The following is an 18,860-nucleotide window of genomic DNA, read 5'->3' as shown; positions in this document are numbered from 1 at the left end:
CCCGAGCTGAGAGCTCACTCCTCGGCTCTTCTCTTTAGCCGGCTTCCCTGTTCTAATACCTGTAAGCTCTGCAACACTCAGACACCCCCGATCCTTCTGTGACCCTGCGGGACCTGAGGCCATGCTGACCCCGTGTGGGCTTCACCCCGGTTAAGCCTCTGGAGCGATGTCCCTCAGCGGAACAGACTTTTAAATGTCCTAATTTTGTGCTCCGTTGCTCCGCTGCTTGCCGGGAGCCGGCCCCTCCCCCCGCAGTCTATCTTCCTGTCGCTTTGGATTCACTTCTCTGCCAGTCCTACCTTTCAGAAAGTGGTTGATTTTTTGTTTCTAGAGTTGCTGTTCTTCTTCTCTTCGATCTTCCGTTGGATTTGTAGGTGTTTGCAATCTTTAGATAAGCTATCTAGCTGATCTCCTGCTAAATAGTCTCAGCCTGCTACTTCTCCACCATCTTGACTCCTCCTTGGTTTTGACAGTTTTTATTAAAAAGAATAATTTTCTCCTTTGGCTTAATAACGTTAATTTTTCTCTAGTTATTGCTTCTGATTGACGCTATTTATGAAATACTACAGGATCACTTGGTCTTAATATTCAGAGAATATATTAGAACTGAATATCTGAATTACACATTCTTTCAATAACACAATTCATTGTGGGTCATATGTATACTTGTGTGAGTATGCATATGTTTGAATATATTTATTTGTATACTCATGTTTGTATAAAAGACTATGTAGCTTTGATGAGAGGTGGCCTTTGTTTGTGTGTGTGTCCTACATGTGAAATAGGGACATATTTAAATAAATTATGATTTATACACTTAAACATATTCGTTTAGATATCATCACCATGAGGACTGTGTGATTGAAACTCTCTCCTAATATTACATTGACCACTCTTATCTTCCTGGTAGGATTTATCAGCTGAAAGAGAGCTTTGGCAGATATATTCTGTAGTGTTAGTGTTCCCAGACACATCATTGGGCAGGGGCATCAGGACTTTGACCCTTTATTTTATTTTAATTAATTTATTTTTTAAAATATTATTTATTTATTTATTTGTCAGAGAGAGTGAGCATAGGCAGTCAGAGTGGCAGGCAGAGGCAGAGGGAGAAGCAGGCTCCCCGCTGAGCCAGGAGCCCAATGTGGGACTTGATCCTAAGGTGCTGGGATCATGACCTGAGCTGAAGGCTGCCGCTTAACCAACTGAGCCACCCAGATGTCCCTGATCCTTTATTTTAAAAGGCTCTTTTTCCTTTTTGATTCTAAAATCTCTTTCAAGGAAAGTGTTTAAAGGTATGAGTTTATGTGACTACCTATACCTGTATGCTTCTATATCCCTTTTTTAAGGACACCTGCATCCTTTTTTTTTTTTTTTTAAAGATTTTATTTATTTGACACACAGAGAGAGAAATCACAAGCAGGCAGAGAGGCAGGCAGAGAGAGAGAGAGGAGGAAACAGGCTCCCCACTCAGCAGAGAGCCCGATGCGGGGCTCGATCCCAGAACCCTGAGATCATGACCTGAGCCGAAGGCAGAGGCTTTAACCCACTGAGCCACCCAGGCGCCCCCACCTGCATCCTTTTTAATATATTATTTATAGATATTTTCTAATATAAAATTTCATGGGAATGATATTAAAATGGAAGATGGAAAAGTCTCATGGGAATGAAATTAAAGTTAAAATGGAAAAATAAAATTAGATGGAAGTTGCTGTGTATTCATGAAATTGCTTAGAAAGAGGTTATATTTTATTTTATTATTTTATTATTTTTTTAAAGATTTTATTTATTTATTTGACAGACAGAGATCACAAGTAGGCTGAAAGGCAGGCCGAGAGAGAGAGAGGAGGAAGCAGGCTCTGTGCCAAGCAGAGAACCTGACGTGGGGCTTGATCCCAGGACCCCGGGATCATGACCTGAGCTGAAGGCAGAGGCTTTAACTCACTGAGCCACCCAGGCGCCCCAAGAAGTTATATTTTAGCCATACTTTTTCAGCACCACTCGTTATTGGTATAATTTTTTGCAAGAAGTGGAAATAAATAATTGAGAAAATTCTGTGCTTATGTTTTCTTTTTGGTTTAAAGAAGTGAATAAAATTGTGTCTGAATATGCATAAGAGTATAATTCATGTCAGTCTGTATATTGAAATCTTATGTCTATCACATCTGTTATTTGATGTCTGTTACTTCAGATATCAGTAATGAATTATGTTCAGATAAGAAGAGCATTCAAGAATTATAGTTATAGGGGCGCCTGGGTGGTTCAGTGGGTTAAAGCCTCTGCCTTCGGCTCAGGTCATGATCCCAGGGTCCTGGGATCGAGCCCCGCATTGGGCTCTCTGCTCAGCGGGGAGCCTGCTTCCTCCTCTCTCTGCGTGCTTCTCTGCCTACTTGTGATCTCTGTCTGTCAAATAAGTAAATAAAATCTTTAAAAAAAATAAGAATTATAGTTATAAGTCAATACATTTTGTGACCTTTTAATGAATTCATTTTATAGGCTTTTTATAAGTATAATTGATGGCATAAGACATAATTATAGAAAAATGTATTTTCTTTTGAAAGCCAAATACTATTTCTAGAATTTGTAATTTTTTACATATTTAACATTAATACTTATTTTTCAGTGTTTTTAGCATCTCATTATAATAATATAACATGCCATGTTTCTTATTAGACAATGATCTTGCCAAACTTCTGTTATGCTTCAAAATGTCTGATAAACAAACTGAGTGGATAGAAAACTGCCGAAGACAATTTTGCAAAATGATGAAGGCCAGACCTGATATAATCAGTGGAAGTAGTAAGTATGTTGTTTAATATTGGGGGTGTTTTTGTTATGAAAATTGTATTAATGAAAGCTGTTTTTCCTAAAGATTAGTGTTGACATGTCTGGAGTACATAATACTGATCCCAGAAGTCCATTGACTTCTGAGAAACTTATGATCCTAGAAAACAAAAATTACAACTTAAGATGCAGGGAAATGGGGGGCCAGAGGGAAGGCAAAAAAGAGGCCCACTGACTTTCACCCCTTCATCACAATAAAATTTTAGGCAGAATAAAAACTGCCAAAAAATACTGAAATCTGAGAAATTACTAAACTTTTTTTAAAATCAATTGGAAGACTGCTGCCTTAACTAGGTATTTGCTCAGTTTCACCAGCTTTCACTTGAATATACCATACTGCTATATTTTTGGAAACTTTATAGACTTTTTAATTGACACATATTTTGAAACTCTGCCACATCTAGCCAAGTAAATTTAGTCACTCTTAAGGAAACTGAAATTTTATTTGGGGGGAATAGCTTTGTTTCCTAAACTAGCAAATAAATTATTTTATATTCAAGTATTTACATGTGCATTTGTTTTCTAAAAATTATCATTTATAAATTAGCATTATTTTGAATAAAGATCTAAGAAAAAGGTTCTAATGGAAATATAAGGTAGATTTTTTTGAAAACTAAAATTATCAATTTCATTAGCCATGCTTTAAAGTTTTCACATTTATATTATTTGTTATAAAATTAAAAGTCGGAAATAAAAATGTTTATATTTTGTTGTTGGAGCAATTATATTTTCTGAGACTAGTGATATAATCTATGGGTAGCTCAGAGATGAATTCCCTAGATTTTCTTTTTGCCTCCTATATCCTAGAATGAGTGATTAAGAATGCCATTAGATGCAGGATAAAAAGGTGGGGGTCGATAAATGCCTACTCTCTCTAGCAAAAGGACCAGGAAAGGGGTAGCTATCAAGACACATTTTTGTAGGAAGTGACCACTTTAATCCAGCCAGACACCACAGAAAATACTGCTAGTAAGACTGGGCATAGCCTGGACTTCCCTCCTTACTTGTCAGTAATGGGACACCCTTGCTGCTCCTTGCTAGGATTATAGCACAGGAGACTTAGAAAGTTAAGGAGTTTCATTATCACTCAGTGTTAACAGGCCCAAACTTCCACCTTTCCCTCCACACATGTATTTGTCTCATACCTGCAACAAATTTAAAATTAGAAAGTAATCAGCAAAGAAATAAAATCCAAAAGGAAATTTTAGAAGTGAAAATACTATCACCAAAATAAAAAGCTAAATGAATTGGTCCAACAATAAAATGTATAGAAGGAAGAACTGGTGACTTGAAGATATCAGCAGAGAGGAAATAGACTGAAAAACAAAACAAAACAAAAAATTAGTAGAGCTGCAGAGACCTGTGGAACCATAACAAAAGGTCTAACATTTGTGTCATTGGAGACCTGGAAAGAGATTAGGACTATAAATGTCTTTGAAGAAACATAGCTTAAAATTTTCCAAATTTATCAAGAAACCTAAATCTAAATCTATGGATTCAAGAGCCACAAACAGGATAAACCCAAAGAAATCCACACCAAGATGAAATATAGTCAAACTTCTAAAAACTAAAGACAAAAAATCTTGAAAGCAGAGAAGAAACAACATACCTACAGGGGAAAATCAGTATCACTGGCCATGGACTTCTCACCAGAAAAGACGGAGGACAGAGGAAGTGGCATAACATTCATACGCTGAAAGAACTGTTAACCTGAATTCTCTATGCATTGAAAATAGTCTTCAGGAACAGAAAATCAAGATGTTCTCAGATGAATAATTTGTCAACTGCAGACCTATCCTAAATGAAGGGATAAAGGCAGTTCTCTATCTCGGTACTATCCTCACAACTTCATGAGATTCTGTAATTATACAAAAGAAGTCTTCTTAAAAAATGTAGAGGAAAGTGAATGTAAACTACTTGAAATCATTGAGAAAAATAATCTGAATATGCTCATAATAATTTGTATAAAAAGTGGATATGGTTGGGTGCAGTAAGATTGTAAACTGCCTGAAACCTATGAGCATAGTGTTAACTTCATGGGGTAGGGAGATGACGGCCATGATTTACTTCTTGAATAAGCAAGTGTTCAAGGAACAACCTCTGGTGGTTACATGCAAGATGGGTTGATTGGGAAAAAATTGGGTCTCTAGTGTAATTATCTTATGATTTGATGATACGCTAAAATGATCAAAGATAAAGAATTAAAAAGGAATGAATCCAGGAGAAACTTTGCATGTTTACAAACACCGTGCTGCCTTAGTTTTGGAACCAGCTTTGTTGCGATAGCAGTGCCAAGGGAGAAAGCAGTTATACCCAAGTATCCCTGAAAAATCTGTCCTCACTTTTTCCTCATTAGATAAACCCATGCCCCTTTGTAGTGTGTGTACACACACACACACACACACACACACACACCTTACACATTTTGTTTTTATAATAAAGTCTGTGTCATAGCCCCATGGGATAAGTATGTTTAAAAGAGGGTGGCTTATAATCTAAAATCCTTTCTAGAAATTCCAGGTCTATCATTTGAAATAAAAAGATCCACTTAAGATTTTAACAAAAAATATTTTTAAAAATTTTTTAAGAAAAAAGTATTTTATAGTTTACTTTCTGAACAATAATATTAAAAAATAATTTGTGTTTAAAGTTAAGTGTTTCATGATATGAACTAATTTCCTTAATTATAGATGATGAAATTTTCAGTGAATTGACAAGTGGTTAGTCATACTGAGATAAATAGCCATTCCAGGAATTACGCAAGTTCAGCTACACTTATGTGTGATTAGTTAGATGTGCCCATGAGATTTTAGCCACAGGTTCAACTACCACATATAGATCAGTTTTTATTATTATTCTATGATTATAGCCTATTCCTCAAAATATTTGGAAGTGCATAGTGCTGTTCATAGGGTTCCTGGGCAAAATGAATCTATTGGAATCAGTAGAAATCCAGGACCTTCTCCAGATAGTTTGGTGATATAATTTTTGCCTATGACAGTGTGGAAGTAGTTTGTCCAAAAGCCTCCAGTGTATGTATCTAATAGCATTTGGCATTTCAAGATCAGTACTTGCCAGAAAATAGTGTGCTTTGCGAAGTCTGTGATTAGTCTGGTAACTCTTAAGTTTCAAATCATATTGTGTTTAGCTTCACAGATGTGATAGTTTTCCCAATTCACTGAAGTGTGTTTAGGTATCTGTCTGATGGCTAGACCCAATTCTGGGCATAGGATTCAAAGAATTGCTTAGCAGTATGCTGTGACCTTTCCCATTAACTTAGGTACTTTATTTCAGTGCATAGCATGTAGCAACCATATGATTGTGCTAAAATGAGAATAATTATAATGTTAAATGGATATTTCCATTTAAAGTAAACTTTTTATATAACCTTTGTTACTAATGTGTATCTTACATTTTAGTCATATTTAATTCAGAATGATTTTCTAAAAATCATTGAGATGTTCTTAAATTGTGACCTCAAAAGACTATCTATTTTTTATTTAAATTCACTTAACATATACTGTATTATTTCAAGGGTACAGGTCTGTAATTTATGAGTCTTATATAATACCCAGTGCTCATTGTAACATATACCCTCCCCAGTTTCCATCATCCCGTTATTCTATCCTCTCATTCCTGCCCCTCTGCCAGCAACCCTCAAGTTTGTTTCCTAAAATTAAGTCTCTTATGTTCTGTCTCCCTCTCCGGTTTCGTCTTGTTTCATTTCTTTCTCTCTTTATTAAATGACTTATAAACAAACCCATGGAGGTAGAAAGCTCTCACCTAAGGGCTATTTATGTATAGATTCGTGGATTAAAAACTTTGAAAGATTTTTCTGTGAGTGAGAGAATTTATCCTTATGCATGTGAAGATAGAAGAGGTAAACAACTCTAAGTTTAAATAATTGACAATACTGGTGCCCTTTCTGACCCTCAACTACTATATTCTTATTCCTTTTAATACTTATTTTAATTTGAAGTCAGAATATGAATAGAGTTCAGTGATTAAAAATTTTTTTTTATCTTAAGCCATTAAAATACTGTGGTATGTAGCTTGTCAGAGCTACAATTGTTGGAAAGCACGTTATTCCTGTTTGATTTTACATTTTTTACATGTTCAACAGTAATTTCTTTATGACTTATGTGCTTAAAATGCACTTGGATATGAAAAAAGGGTCCATTTAGTTAATATAGTTATTATAGATTATATTATATAGATTATATGTATATTATTCTGATTATTATATATAATATATTATATTATATAATATATATGTTATATATAATATATTAATTATATTATTTATATGTATTATATATTATAAATGCATAATATGTATTATATATTATATATAATATATAGTTAATATAGATCAGTCAATAAAATATATAAAATATATATATTCTGTATATGCATATCATTTACTTCATAGATACATTTCATTACAAAAAACAATTCTGGATACTATATTAAGTATAATTCAACTGATTATATACATTTTGAGAGTAATACAACTGATTATATACATTTTGAGAGTAATATATGCAAATATATTTATATATATTTGATATATATATATATATACACGTACACACACATTTGAGAGTAATATATGCAAATATATACAACTGATTATGTACATTTTGAGAGTAATGTATGCAGTCATAGTGGCATCATCTATATGGCATTATCAGTCCAGTCCAGGAAAGAATCGTTTGTCCCTTCTAAACCAGATAGAGAAAAGCTTACTTTTTTTTTTTTGGACACAGTTCTTTATTGTTTCACTGATAGATAGGCATCTTTTCCAACTTTTTAAAAAAATTAATGAACTCTATTTTTTAGAGCAATTTCAGATTTACTGCAAAATTGAGCAGAAAGTACACAGAGTTCCCATATATGTTCTATGCCTTACACATGCACAACCTCCCTCACTATAAACATCTCACATCAGGTGATACACTTGTTATAATCAATGTACCTACATTGACACATCATTATCATCCAAAGTCCATAGTTTACATTAGGGTTCACTCTTGGTGCTTGCACATTCTATCAGTTTTGACAAAAGTATAATGGAGAAATTTATCCACCATTGTGTCATAGAAAAGAGTGTCACTGCCCTAAAAATCCTGTGTTCTGCCTTTGCATCCTTCCCTCCACCCACATACTGACAAGTTTACTTATGATCCAGTTGCCTCGAACAGATACAAAGTTGCAAAGTGTATAAAACATATTAGTATGTCCTGTCTTGAAAGGGAAGGGAGTTGTTATGCCTTGATTGTGGTCTTGGAGTTCAGAAAATTTTTTTCTGTATGTGTGAATAATGATAAGATATTATAGCCTAATTAGTGATGATTTTCTTTCTGTATCAAAATCATTTAGCAAATTCTGAAGTAATCCTTTGAGAATCTAAAGATAACAGATGATTCTTTTCCAGTTTTACATTGAATAGGTTCTCAGTGAAGCAATTAAAATTTAATTTACATGAGAAACATTGTTATGAATATTAAAGTGGTATGTGTTTTGAATTGGACCTCCTTAAGAGTGTAACTGTGAAGAAGTTCAGATGACTTTTATCTACTAGTCTGTGACTTTAGAGATACATTATCATGTATTATTCTTGACCTTTAATATCCCAATTTTTCTCTTGTTAATTACAGCTTTACAGGAATTGCTTGAAAAATTTGTGCTTCATCTCTCCGAAAACCTCTCTGAATGCTACTTCCCCTCAGTGGAATATACAGGTATGTTTTGAGCATCTTGGATTTTGAAAAACAATTATCTAAAAAATAGTATTTCATAGAGCTGTCTAATTAGATTAAAAATATGCACAAGGTTTCTCATCTTAAAAATTTCTCACTTTGTGCTTTGTACAGTATGAATGTCTTTCAATATCTTTTGTGCAAATAGTTGGGTTTTCTTGTAACCTGCTAACTCCTTTTGACCTCTTTTTTTCCTGTCTACCCATCAAAAGTTGTTTTTCATTAAGGCAGTGTCTTCCTCTCTTTTGATTCTATCCACTATCCTCTAGGATCTCATTTGTTTGTATTATTTTACCTACCTCATATATTGATAACTTCAAAATTCACATCTTCTATTCAGAGATCTACTATAAGCTTCACTGCTTAATAGGTAAACATCACCTGGATGTGCTGCAGAAACCCTCAAACTGGAAATGTCCAGCAGGGCCCTCACCTCATCATACCTTATTAATGTATATCCTTTTTCTACATTATCTGTTTTGGTGGGCAGTACAGTCATCTACTGTCCATCTAAACTGGAAACTGAAAAATGGTCTAAGTCCATATTTTCTTCTCAATTACCAAACTATGTTAATTCTCTGTTCTTAATAGATCTCAAATTTATCTACTTAATTGATCTCTTCTTTGTTCAGGCCACCATTACTTCTTGCCTAGGGTATTACAACAGCCTCTTTTCCTGGTGTCGCTGATTAGAATATGATTTCTTTTCAAAGGTATTCTTTATGCTGCTCTCAAAGTGATCTTTGAAGTACAAATGTGACCTACTCATTCCTCTACCCCTTGGAAGATCCCCATTGACCACTGCATAAAATCTAAACTTCTTTCCATGATACCCAAAGCCTTACATTTTTTTCCCTTTTTTTTCCTCTCTGGCATCGTATCTTTCTCTCCATGCCTTCTGTTTATTTTTCAGGAACACTAAACTATTAGCAGGACTGCCAGCTTCTCCTTTCCCCCACCCAAAGACACATTCATTTATGAAATGCATATAGAATTTTTATAAGCATTTAGACACAGCAATAAATAAAAGAGGGAAAAGATTTTGCCTTCTTATGGGAAGACAGACAATCTTTAGTAGATCAAATAGTATGGTGGTGAATGAGAAATGCCAAGCAGGAAAGAGGGCTAGGGAGTTCTAGCTTGGGATGGGGGTTACATTATTAAATCGTGTTCAGACTAGCAGAGTTGGGAGAAAGATATGTAGATGTTTTCAGGAGAGGAAATTCCAGATGTTGACCAGGAAAGAGACAAGTATGGCTGAACAGGAGTATGTAAGAAGCATTGTCGGTATTGAAGTCAGAGAGGGAAGGATGATAGAGGGTTTTTAAAAGTCACTGCAGGGTCTTGAACATAGCCACACAGGCTCTGATTTACATTTTTACAAAAAGATTGCTGTGGCAGCTATGTTGAGCAAAGATTGAAGGGAGGAAGAGGGCTAAGGCAGGGAGATGAAGTAGGAAGCTATTAAGACGATCCACATGAAAAGTGGTAATGGTTTGGATGTGGATGTCAGTGGGAGATAGTATTTGGATTCTGGGTATATTTTGATGATCGAGCCAACAGAATTGAGTAACACATTGACAATGGCATGTGAGAGAAAGAAGGAATCAAAGAAGACTCCAAGTTATTGATCCAAGCCACTGGAAGGATTAAATTATCATACACTGAGATGAAGAAGAATGGGGGAAAAAATAAGTTGGAGAGAGGAGGTGAAGAGCTTGCTTTTATGTTATGTTTTAGATACTTGTTATATATTTAAATGAATGTATTTTTTATACATTGGATATTTGAATCTGGAATTTAGGGGAAAGATGTTGGCTGGAAATATATATTGCTAAATCATCAACTTAGTGTATAAAGCCAATATGCATCTCTGTAATGTCTTTCTCATATTCTGACTTAATGTCTAATTTTCATGTGACAGTAAACTCTTGTAGCATAGTTTTTATGTCTTATCTGTCACATCCTCTGCAACTAGAATGACAGTGTTAAGAAATATTTGACAAATAAAAGAAAGAATAGCTAAAAGAATGAAGGAGAGAGGGCTTTATAAACAGTGCCAATCAGTTTGTCTTAATTCTAACAGGCAATAGATTAAACCCTCTAAGATTTCTGAGCAGAAGCTTTACTTGACTCATCTGTACTTTAGGAAGATTATTTTAGTGACCGTGTAAAGGATGAACTAGAGTGCAGAACTGAAATCTGCCAGAGGTGAATCTCCAGGCATGAGGGTCAGTAAAGTAGAGAAGTAGCAGAGACTTATGAAAATAATCAAGGGATATTGTTCCTCTTCCTTATAAGGGTAATATGACTTCTCTGTTTGCTGAAGAAATACTCATTTAAATATTTATTCAAGTTAGACACTATACATCATATTTCCTTAAAAAGAAAAATATATGCTTCCAGTCTGGTCCAGCCTATCCTTCTGGTCCTATTACTCACCACTGATCAAAGGCTCCCTGTGCATTCATGCCACTGAAACTTTGCTCCTCCTGTTCCTTCTAGATGAGCTTTTCTTCCCCCATATGATGATGTAAAACTTAACTGTAAAGTTGCAGCTAAAATGTTCACTTCCCTCTTATTCCGAAGTAGATATTCCTCTTCTCTGCTCATTATATTCACTTTAAACTACCATTTTGATATTTATTATATTGTATGTGGCTAGTTCAAATTATTCCATTAGGTCTCAAACTTCTTTGTACCTTCGGTATAGTATTTGATATATCTTTATTGAATTAAATATATAAACTGTAACATCAGCATCTGTATTCACACCAATACATTTGTGTAATAATTCTAAATATATTGATATTTACAAATACACATATGAACATATACCTAATTATTTACACAGCCCCTTTAATGCAAATTTGGCAAAGGGATAAAAGAGAACTTAAGAAAATGAGAACAAAGAAATGAGAAGAAAATGTAAGGTAGCATTAAATAGGGATTAAGGTAGGTGAAGGCAGTTGATACCTATTGAGTACCTCTTGCGAGTTAAATAGTGTGCCGAAGTACATAATGTGTATTATATTATTCAACCCTATAACTGCTCTTTGCAGTAGGCATAATCATCACTTTTAAAATCAGGAGACTGAAGTAGAGAGGAAAGAAAACAGACATTGTGAGGAGAGTTTCGAAGAAAAACATTTGTGAAGAAAATTATAACTTTATGAATAAACTTGAAAATGTATATGAAGAGATACAGGGATGAATGGTCAAGTCTATGAGTATGAAAGGAAATAAGAAGTGATAATTATGGAGATTTGCATGGCCAGAGGGGGTATCTCCCTAGTCTTCACTATAATCTCCAATTTCTGTAGCTCTCCTTGGCACATTGTTATATTGTATCATATTTTCTGTAGATAATTTGAAATTAACATTATGTTGTATACATAATCTAAATACTCAACAAGACTAATTGCTCAGTGTGTATATATTCAGTGCCCTTTGTAGAATTTCTAAATTATGATGTGAGAGATCTCAGATGTTGGCTCTTTTGAACATATTATCTAGGCAGATAAACCCCAAATGTGAATTTAAATTCTTCAAAGGCTCTAACTGAATAGCTCTCCACTGGAATTTTAGAGTACAGCCAAAAATAAAGTCACTTCCTGTTTGATTGTATAATATATGTTATTATGATATGGTAAACTTGTTGTTAATATCATTTTCTAACCATGGCTTTAGATATCCTCACCCTTCACCCCTTTTTTGTTGGGGGGAGGCTGGTGGAACAATGATTTCCTATTGTAAAATTTCACTGTATTTACTTTAAATAAATAAAAACCATGTTTTGATATAAAAAAGAAAATGCTGGATGGATATATTCAATATTTTTTCATGTTTCTTGAAATGAGAAATTGATTGTCTTTTTAAAAATGACAGCTTGCTTAAACCCTAAGGTAGCTGAAATTAGAATAACACAATCATCCATCTGCTGTTAGTACCCTCAGGATTCTAATCTATTATAAAATTTGCAGATCTGGAAAAATCAAATTAGTTTAGCTGTTTATCCCCTTAAAGAAAGAGGAATGAACAAAGTTCTGGACATTTGCAGTTTGTAAATCTATACAAGTATCTTTCCAAGTCTTAACTGATGTTAATTTTTTGTTGGTTCATTTCCCTGGAATGAGTTGGGGATTTTTTTTTTTTTAAGATTTTATTTATTTGAGAGCGAGACAGTGAGAGAGAGCATGAGGGAGGAAAAGGTCAGAGGGAGAAACAGACTCCCCATGGAGCTGGGAGCCCAATGTGGGACTCGATCCCGGGACTCCGGGATCATGACCTGAGCCGAAGGCAGTCGTCCAACCAACTGAGCCACCCAGGCGTCCCAAGTTGGGGATTTTTTTATCCTAATGTAATTGCTTCTTTAAATGATAAACTAAGTACTCCTTTAAAGGTAGGAAATATTTTTAATGTTTTATCTTTATGTTGCTAATCAAACAGTTGGAAAGAAATCAGAAAATTTTGTATTGTTTCACCTTTTGATTATTAAAATACTTTTTGAACTTCATATATATTGTCAAAAATCTTTTATACTTTTTTTGGATATTCAGCAAATATGCTCTTTGCCACCTTCCATTTATGGAGCATGTTTGTGAGTATGCTTAATAATAGCAAGGAAATATATAATATGAATTAATTACGATATCCTCAAGTAGGGGAAATAGTGCATCCACCTAAAATGATGAATTAAATAAATTGCAACAACTAGTTAAATAAAATAAAGAAAACTGACATTTTTCAGCTGGCTACTTTATTTTTAGGCAGTGTGCCTTTAAGTATAGTATTTGTACTGGGTTGTTGTCAAATGAGGGGTTTTGTTTCAAGTGTCATAGGTGTTTAGTGGAAAGAGCAACCAATGTTGACTAGTGCCATTGTGAAAGACAAGAGGAAGAAGCAATACTGGAGCAAGAGGAGTGGCGCTAGTATGGCTAAAACAAAAAGTAGGAGAGGAGGAGTCTTGCAGGAAAGGGTAATAGCATAAAGACATGGAAAGAAATCCTTTTTTCTAAATAATGCTGACTATACCAATTAGGGGCTGACACTCTTACAGTAACTTGGCCACAAGAAATTGAATTTTATGTCCATATGAGTTTAATAGTTATAACCCTGTGGATTATATAGTTATAATATGTGGATAGTTATAACCCTGTGTTTAAAGAGAAGCAACAGAATCTGCCAACCAACTCTGGGAAAGGAAGGAGGTAGGAGAGAGTGTACTGACTGGTTGACTTCTTTGGGTGGTGAGAGTTCTTTGACTTTAGAACAGTTACAGCAGGACTTCAGAAGAATCAGTAAACAGCCAAGCAGTAACTGCTTTTCTAACCATGGAAATGTATTCCAGTGGAGAAATTCTTTGCTCTTCTGAAAATTAATTTTTTTCCACACCATTAGCCAAGTGCCAGGCAGAATAGATTTCATTTCTTCCACTGCTCTATGTGCTAGCTTTGTGAACCAAAAATAGAACAGAATGCATTACTAGAGTGAGCAATTTCAGTCAATATTAAGTCAATTTTTCCAACTCATTTTCTTCTGAGACCATTATATTTACAATTACATGGATTGGTTATTTCAAATAGTTAATGCTTTGATTGAATTAGACATTAAGTAGGGTAAGTGTGATGGTACAGGCGTCATTGTTTGTTTGACTTTTTATCAGCAACTTGTTATACTTTTCATAGTGACTCCAGGGAGTAGGAGTTATATCATCCATTTATTACTTAATTTCAATGTACAGAATATATTTTTAAGTCCCTATCTATTTCCATCTCCAACTTGCTCCATTTGATATGCAGTGCAACTTCTTGTTCATTCATTTTTACATATATGTATTCATTCATTCAGTGTCTGTTAAGCACCTATTATGTATCTTACACATAGATGTGCACATTTCAGTGAGTCACTGGTTACCAGTGAAGACATCCATTTTTATCACTGAGTTTTATTTATTTTATCCCATCAGTTTTATTTCTGAAGATTTTAATTACTGCTTCACAAGTTGTATTTAGTCCAGATTGTATATAACAAAAGATTACTTCACTGAACTTTTGTAGTCAAAGATCTGTTTCTGTTTGTCAAGTTGTCATATATCAAACACAAATTTAAAATTGAAGTGTCTCTTTTAATAAAATATATAGTAAATAGAAAACTATTTTCTGATTTCTTCATTCCTGCTTGGAAAACTTTATTTTTTTCAAATGGGTTTTATTCATACTACTGTCCCTGTATCTATCGAATATTAGAGGTTTTTTTGAGTGGGTATTTGATGTTTGTTCTGGTATGCTTAATACCCCCATATATTCTCACTAAAAAGTGATTTAACCACTTTTTGAAGATTTTTGAAGAATTAACTACTACATTCTTTAAAGTGAAATTTGTGAAATGGAGTATTACTGTCTGATTTTAACTATATCTAAACTTTTATTCTTTAAATGTGGATCTCAAGTTCAGTGCAGAAGAAATAAGCTGTAGAGGTCTTTAAAAATACAAATGACTGTATATTCACCCTCAGCAATCTCATCAGCGGTATGGAGTGAAGTGTGTTTGTCTTTACTTTTAAAAAAAACTCGAGAATTTTGAAGTACAGCTGTAATTGGGAACATTATCTGTTGAAATGTGCAGATTTAAGTTTCTACTCTGAATATACAGAAACATAAGCTTTTAGAGAGAGAATAGATATGGGAAATTATTTGTACAATCCTAGAAAAGTTCAAAGGGCTCCTCATACAACAGCTAGACCACTTTGGAATGACTCTTTCCTTCCATAGGAAAGAAGTAAGAACCTGAATCATACAACATTTGAGTGGCATAATCCTTTTGGGCAACTACTCTCACCTTGATCCTTAACTATTCCATTCTTCATTGATAGAGAGGTGAGCATCTTGTCCTAGAAGCCACCGTGATGTATAGGATACAATGGCATCAGGGACACTCATTATTAGCACCATTAGCCGACTGCACACTCCTCCTACTGTAAAGATACTTAGCTGTGTCATACTTTGCAGAAGAGGAACATTAGTATTACAAGTGCCAGATCAATGTATTAATGAAGATAAATATTTCTCATGTTTAATAATCCAGTTTTATATGTACTAGAATTCAAAGTGTTATCATCTAATCGAAGTTAAAACTGTTCTGATAATAGTTTATAAAAATCAGTCTTTTATATAAGTACAGAGAAGTGGAATTCATGGATCAGAAAATAGAAGTATTTTAATTTTATGAAAAATTGCCAAACCATTTTCCAAAATAGTTGTACCATTTTACACTCTTAGCAGCATCATATGACAGTTCCAGTTCTTCCTTATTCTTACTGACACTCAATATTTTCCATCTTAAATTTTAGCCATTTCAGTACGTGTATAGTAGTATCTCCATGTTATTTTGATTTGCATTTTCCTGATGATGAATGATGCTGAACACTTCTTTTGAGATGTCTGTGCAAGTATTTTGTTTCTCACTCACCCCCATCATTTCTATATGGGTTTCATGACTTTTTAATGTTTGAATTATGGGTGGTAGTTATATAATGATTATGGATTCAATCTCTTGTCCAATTTATACTGCATATATGTTCTTCCATTATGTGGCTTGTCTAGTTATTTTCTTAATGTCTCTTGATGAAATTTTGATGAAATCCAGTTTGTCAACTTTTCTTTTTTTCTTCTATAGTCCGTACTTTCAGGGTTTTATTCAGAAAAATCTTTACCTACATCAAGACCATAAAGATAGTTTTTTATACTTAATACTTTGCCTTTTACCTACAGATCTGTAATCGATTTTGAATATTTTATGTGTGAGGTAAGGGTTTACATCTTTTCCCCCAGATATCTACTTGTTCCAGAACAATTGTTTGAAAAGCTTTCTTACCGCATTGAATTGCTTTTATATTTTGTCAAAACTTAATTGAGTATATAAGTAAGAATATACAACTTGTTCTTATTCTTAGGAGAAAAGTTCTACATTGATTTTTGAATGTCAAACCAACTTTGCATTCACAGATGAATTCCTCTTGATCATGATACTTCATCCTTTTAATATATTACTGAATTTGAAAGGCTAATATTTTAAAATATTCTATTTATATTCATGTGCAATATTGGTCATTAGTTTTCTTTTAATGTCTTTGAATTATTTGGTGATCATGGTTATTTTGTGCTTACAAGTGGGCAAGATTGTTATTATTTTACTTATTTGATTGAATTCACTAGTGGACACCATTTGGGTCTGAGTTTTCTTTATGGTCTGCTTTTTAAATATTAATTCAGTTTCATTAATAAATGTAAGACTTCAGATTTTCTATTTCTTCTTGGGTCTGTAGGATCTATGGTGATATTTTCTCTTTTATTCTTGATACTGATAATTTGTGTTTTCTCTTTCTCCTTTTTCTTTATAGCCAGGTAGGATATAGGAGGCAAAAAGAAAATCTAGGGAATTCATCTCTGAGTAGAGATTTGTCAATATTATTGATCTTTTCAAAGAATCAGCATTTGGTTTTATTGATATCCTCTGTACTTTTTTTTTCTATTTTATTGGTTTCTATTGTGTTTTATTTCATTTTTTTGCGGACTTTAGGTTTAATTTCCTCTTCTTTTTCTAGCCTCTGTGATGGAAGCTTAGATCATTGACTTTAAACCTTTATTTTTTTCTAATATAAGTATATAGAACTATAAAGTTTCCCCTAAGCAATGCTTTAGTTGCCTCCCAACACATGTTTAGAAATGTCTTAATTACCATTTCATTAAAAATATTTTCTAATTTAGCTTGCTAGCTTGCTTTGACCTTGATTAACTTGCAGTGTGTTGCTTAACTTTCAAGAATTTGGAGATTTTCCAGGTATCTTTTTGTTACCAATTTCTATTTTAATTCTATTTGTGTTTATACTCTGTATAATTTAATTTCTTTGAAATTTTTTGAAGCTTTTTATGGTGAGCCAATGTTCTGTCTCAGTAAATGTTCCATTGACAAGTGAAAGGATATATATTTTAGAGTTGATAGTTGTAGTGTTCTGTAAATAACCAATAAGGGCAATTTAGTTGCTCATGCTATTCAGATTTTCTAAATAGTTTCTAAATTTTTGTCTGCTTTTGGTACAAACACAGATATAGTAGTGTTGAGCTCTCCCTTTATTATTTTATGCTTACGTACTTGTCCCTTTAATTCTTTAGTTTTTGCTTCATGTATTGTAAGGTTTTCCAATTTGGTAAATATATATTTAGTATTGCTTTTTCTTCTTGATGAATTGACCATGCTGTTATTTTTAAAAAGTCTTTTTATCTCTAATACTCCTTGCCCTGAAGTGTATTTTGTCTGATAATAATACAGATGTTCAGCTTTCTTATAACTGGTGTCAGTATAATATGTCTTCCCATCTTTAATATATCATGTCTTTTAGTATAAAAGGCATCTAAAAATATATAGTGTGTGGTTGCATCTTGCTTCCTGCTTTTAATTCAGTCTCAGAATTTCTGCCATTTTTGGTGTTTTTAGCCCATTTACATGATTATTGATATTTTAAAATTTTATCTATGATTTTGATATTTTTGTCTACTATGAATTAATACCATGTCTTTCACATAAGAACCTTACAAAAGTTTATTTCCATTTGTCCGTCCTGTATACTATTTTTTCTATGCATTTTACTTTTATATGTCATTATTCCTTTGAATCAATTATTTTTAAGTAAATAAAGAAACAAGAGCAAAGTTATCTTTATTTGCACATACATTTACAATTTCTTACACTCTTGTATGTGTGTTAATGTGTGTTGTATGTGTATGTATCTGTGCATTCATCTGGTACCATTTCTCTTCAGCGTGAAGAACTGTGGTGTTTTTTTGTTTTGTTTTTTAGTATAGTTGACACACATATAGTTACACTAATTTTAGGTATACAACATAGTGATTCATTAAGTTTATACATTATTCTGTGTTCACTACAAGTGTAGCTGCCCTCTGTGCCCATGCGTTGCTATTACAGTATCAAGCGACTGTATTCCTTTATACTGTGGCTTTTATCCCCATGATTTATGCATTCCATAACTGAAACCCCTTCACCCATTTTGCCTAACCTTCCACCCCACTCTCCTTTGGCAACCATTAGATTGTTCTCTGTATTTGTAGGTCTGATTCTGCTATTTATTCTTTTTTTCCCACGTATGAGTGGAATGATACGGTATTTGTCTTTCTCAGTCTGACTTATGCTCTCTGTGTCCATCCATGTTATTACAAATAGCATGATCCCATCCTTTTT

General features: G+C 33.6%; 1 protein-coding gene across 1 annotated transcript in view; it reads left to right on the top strand.

The window, feature by feature from the left end:
- TBC1D32 (TBC1 domain family member 32) overlaps positions 1–18,860 on the top strand; it is a 238,219-nt gene that overhangs the window by 179,684 nt on the left and 39,675 nt on the right. Inside the window, 2 exon segments of the mRNA XM_047733941.1 lie at positions 2,671–2,796; positions 8,502–8,585. Coding sequence (XP_047589897.1) covers positions 2,671–2,796; positions 8,502–8,585 — 210 coding nt within the window.

This window comes from Lutra lutra, chromosome 6 (genome assembly GCF_902655055.1).
Source record: "Lutra lutra chromosome 6, mLutLut1.2, whole genome shotgun sequence".
In the NCBI taxonomy this organism is placed as follows: Eukaryota; Metazoa; Chordata; class Mammalia; order Carnivora; family Mustelidae; genus Lutra; species Lutra lutra.
Note: the sequence above shows the minus strand (reverse complement) of the source record. Positions and strands in the feature narration are given on the sequence as shown.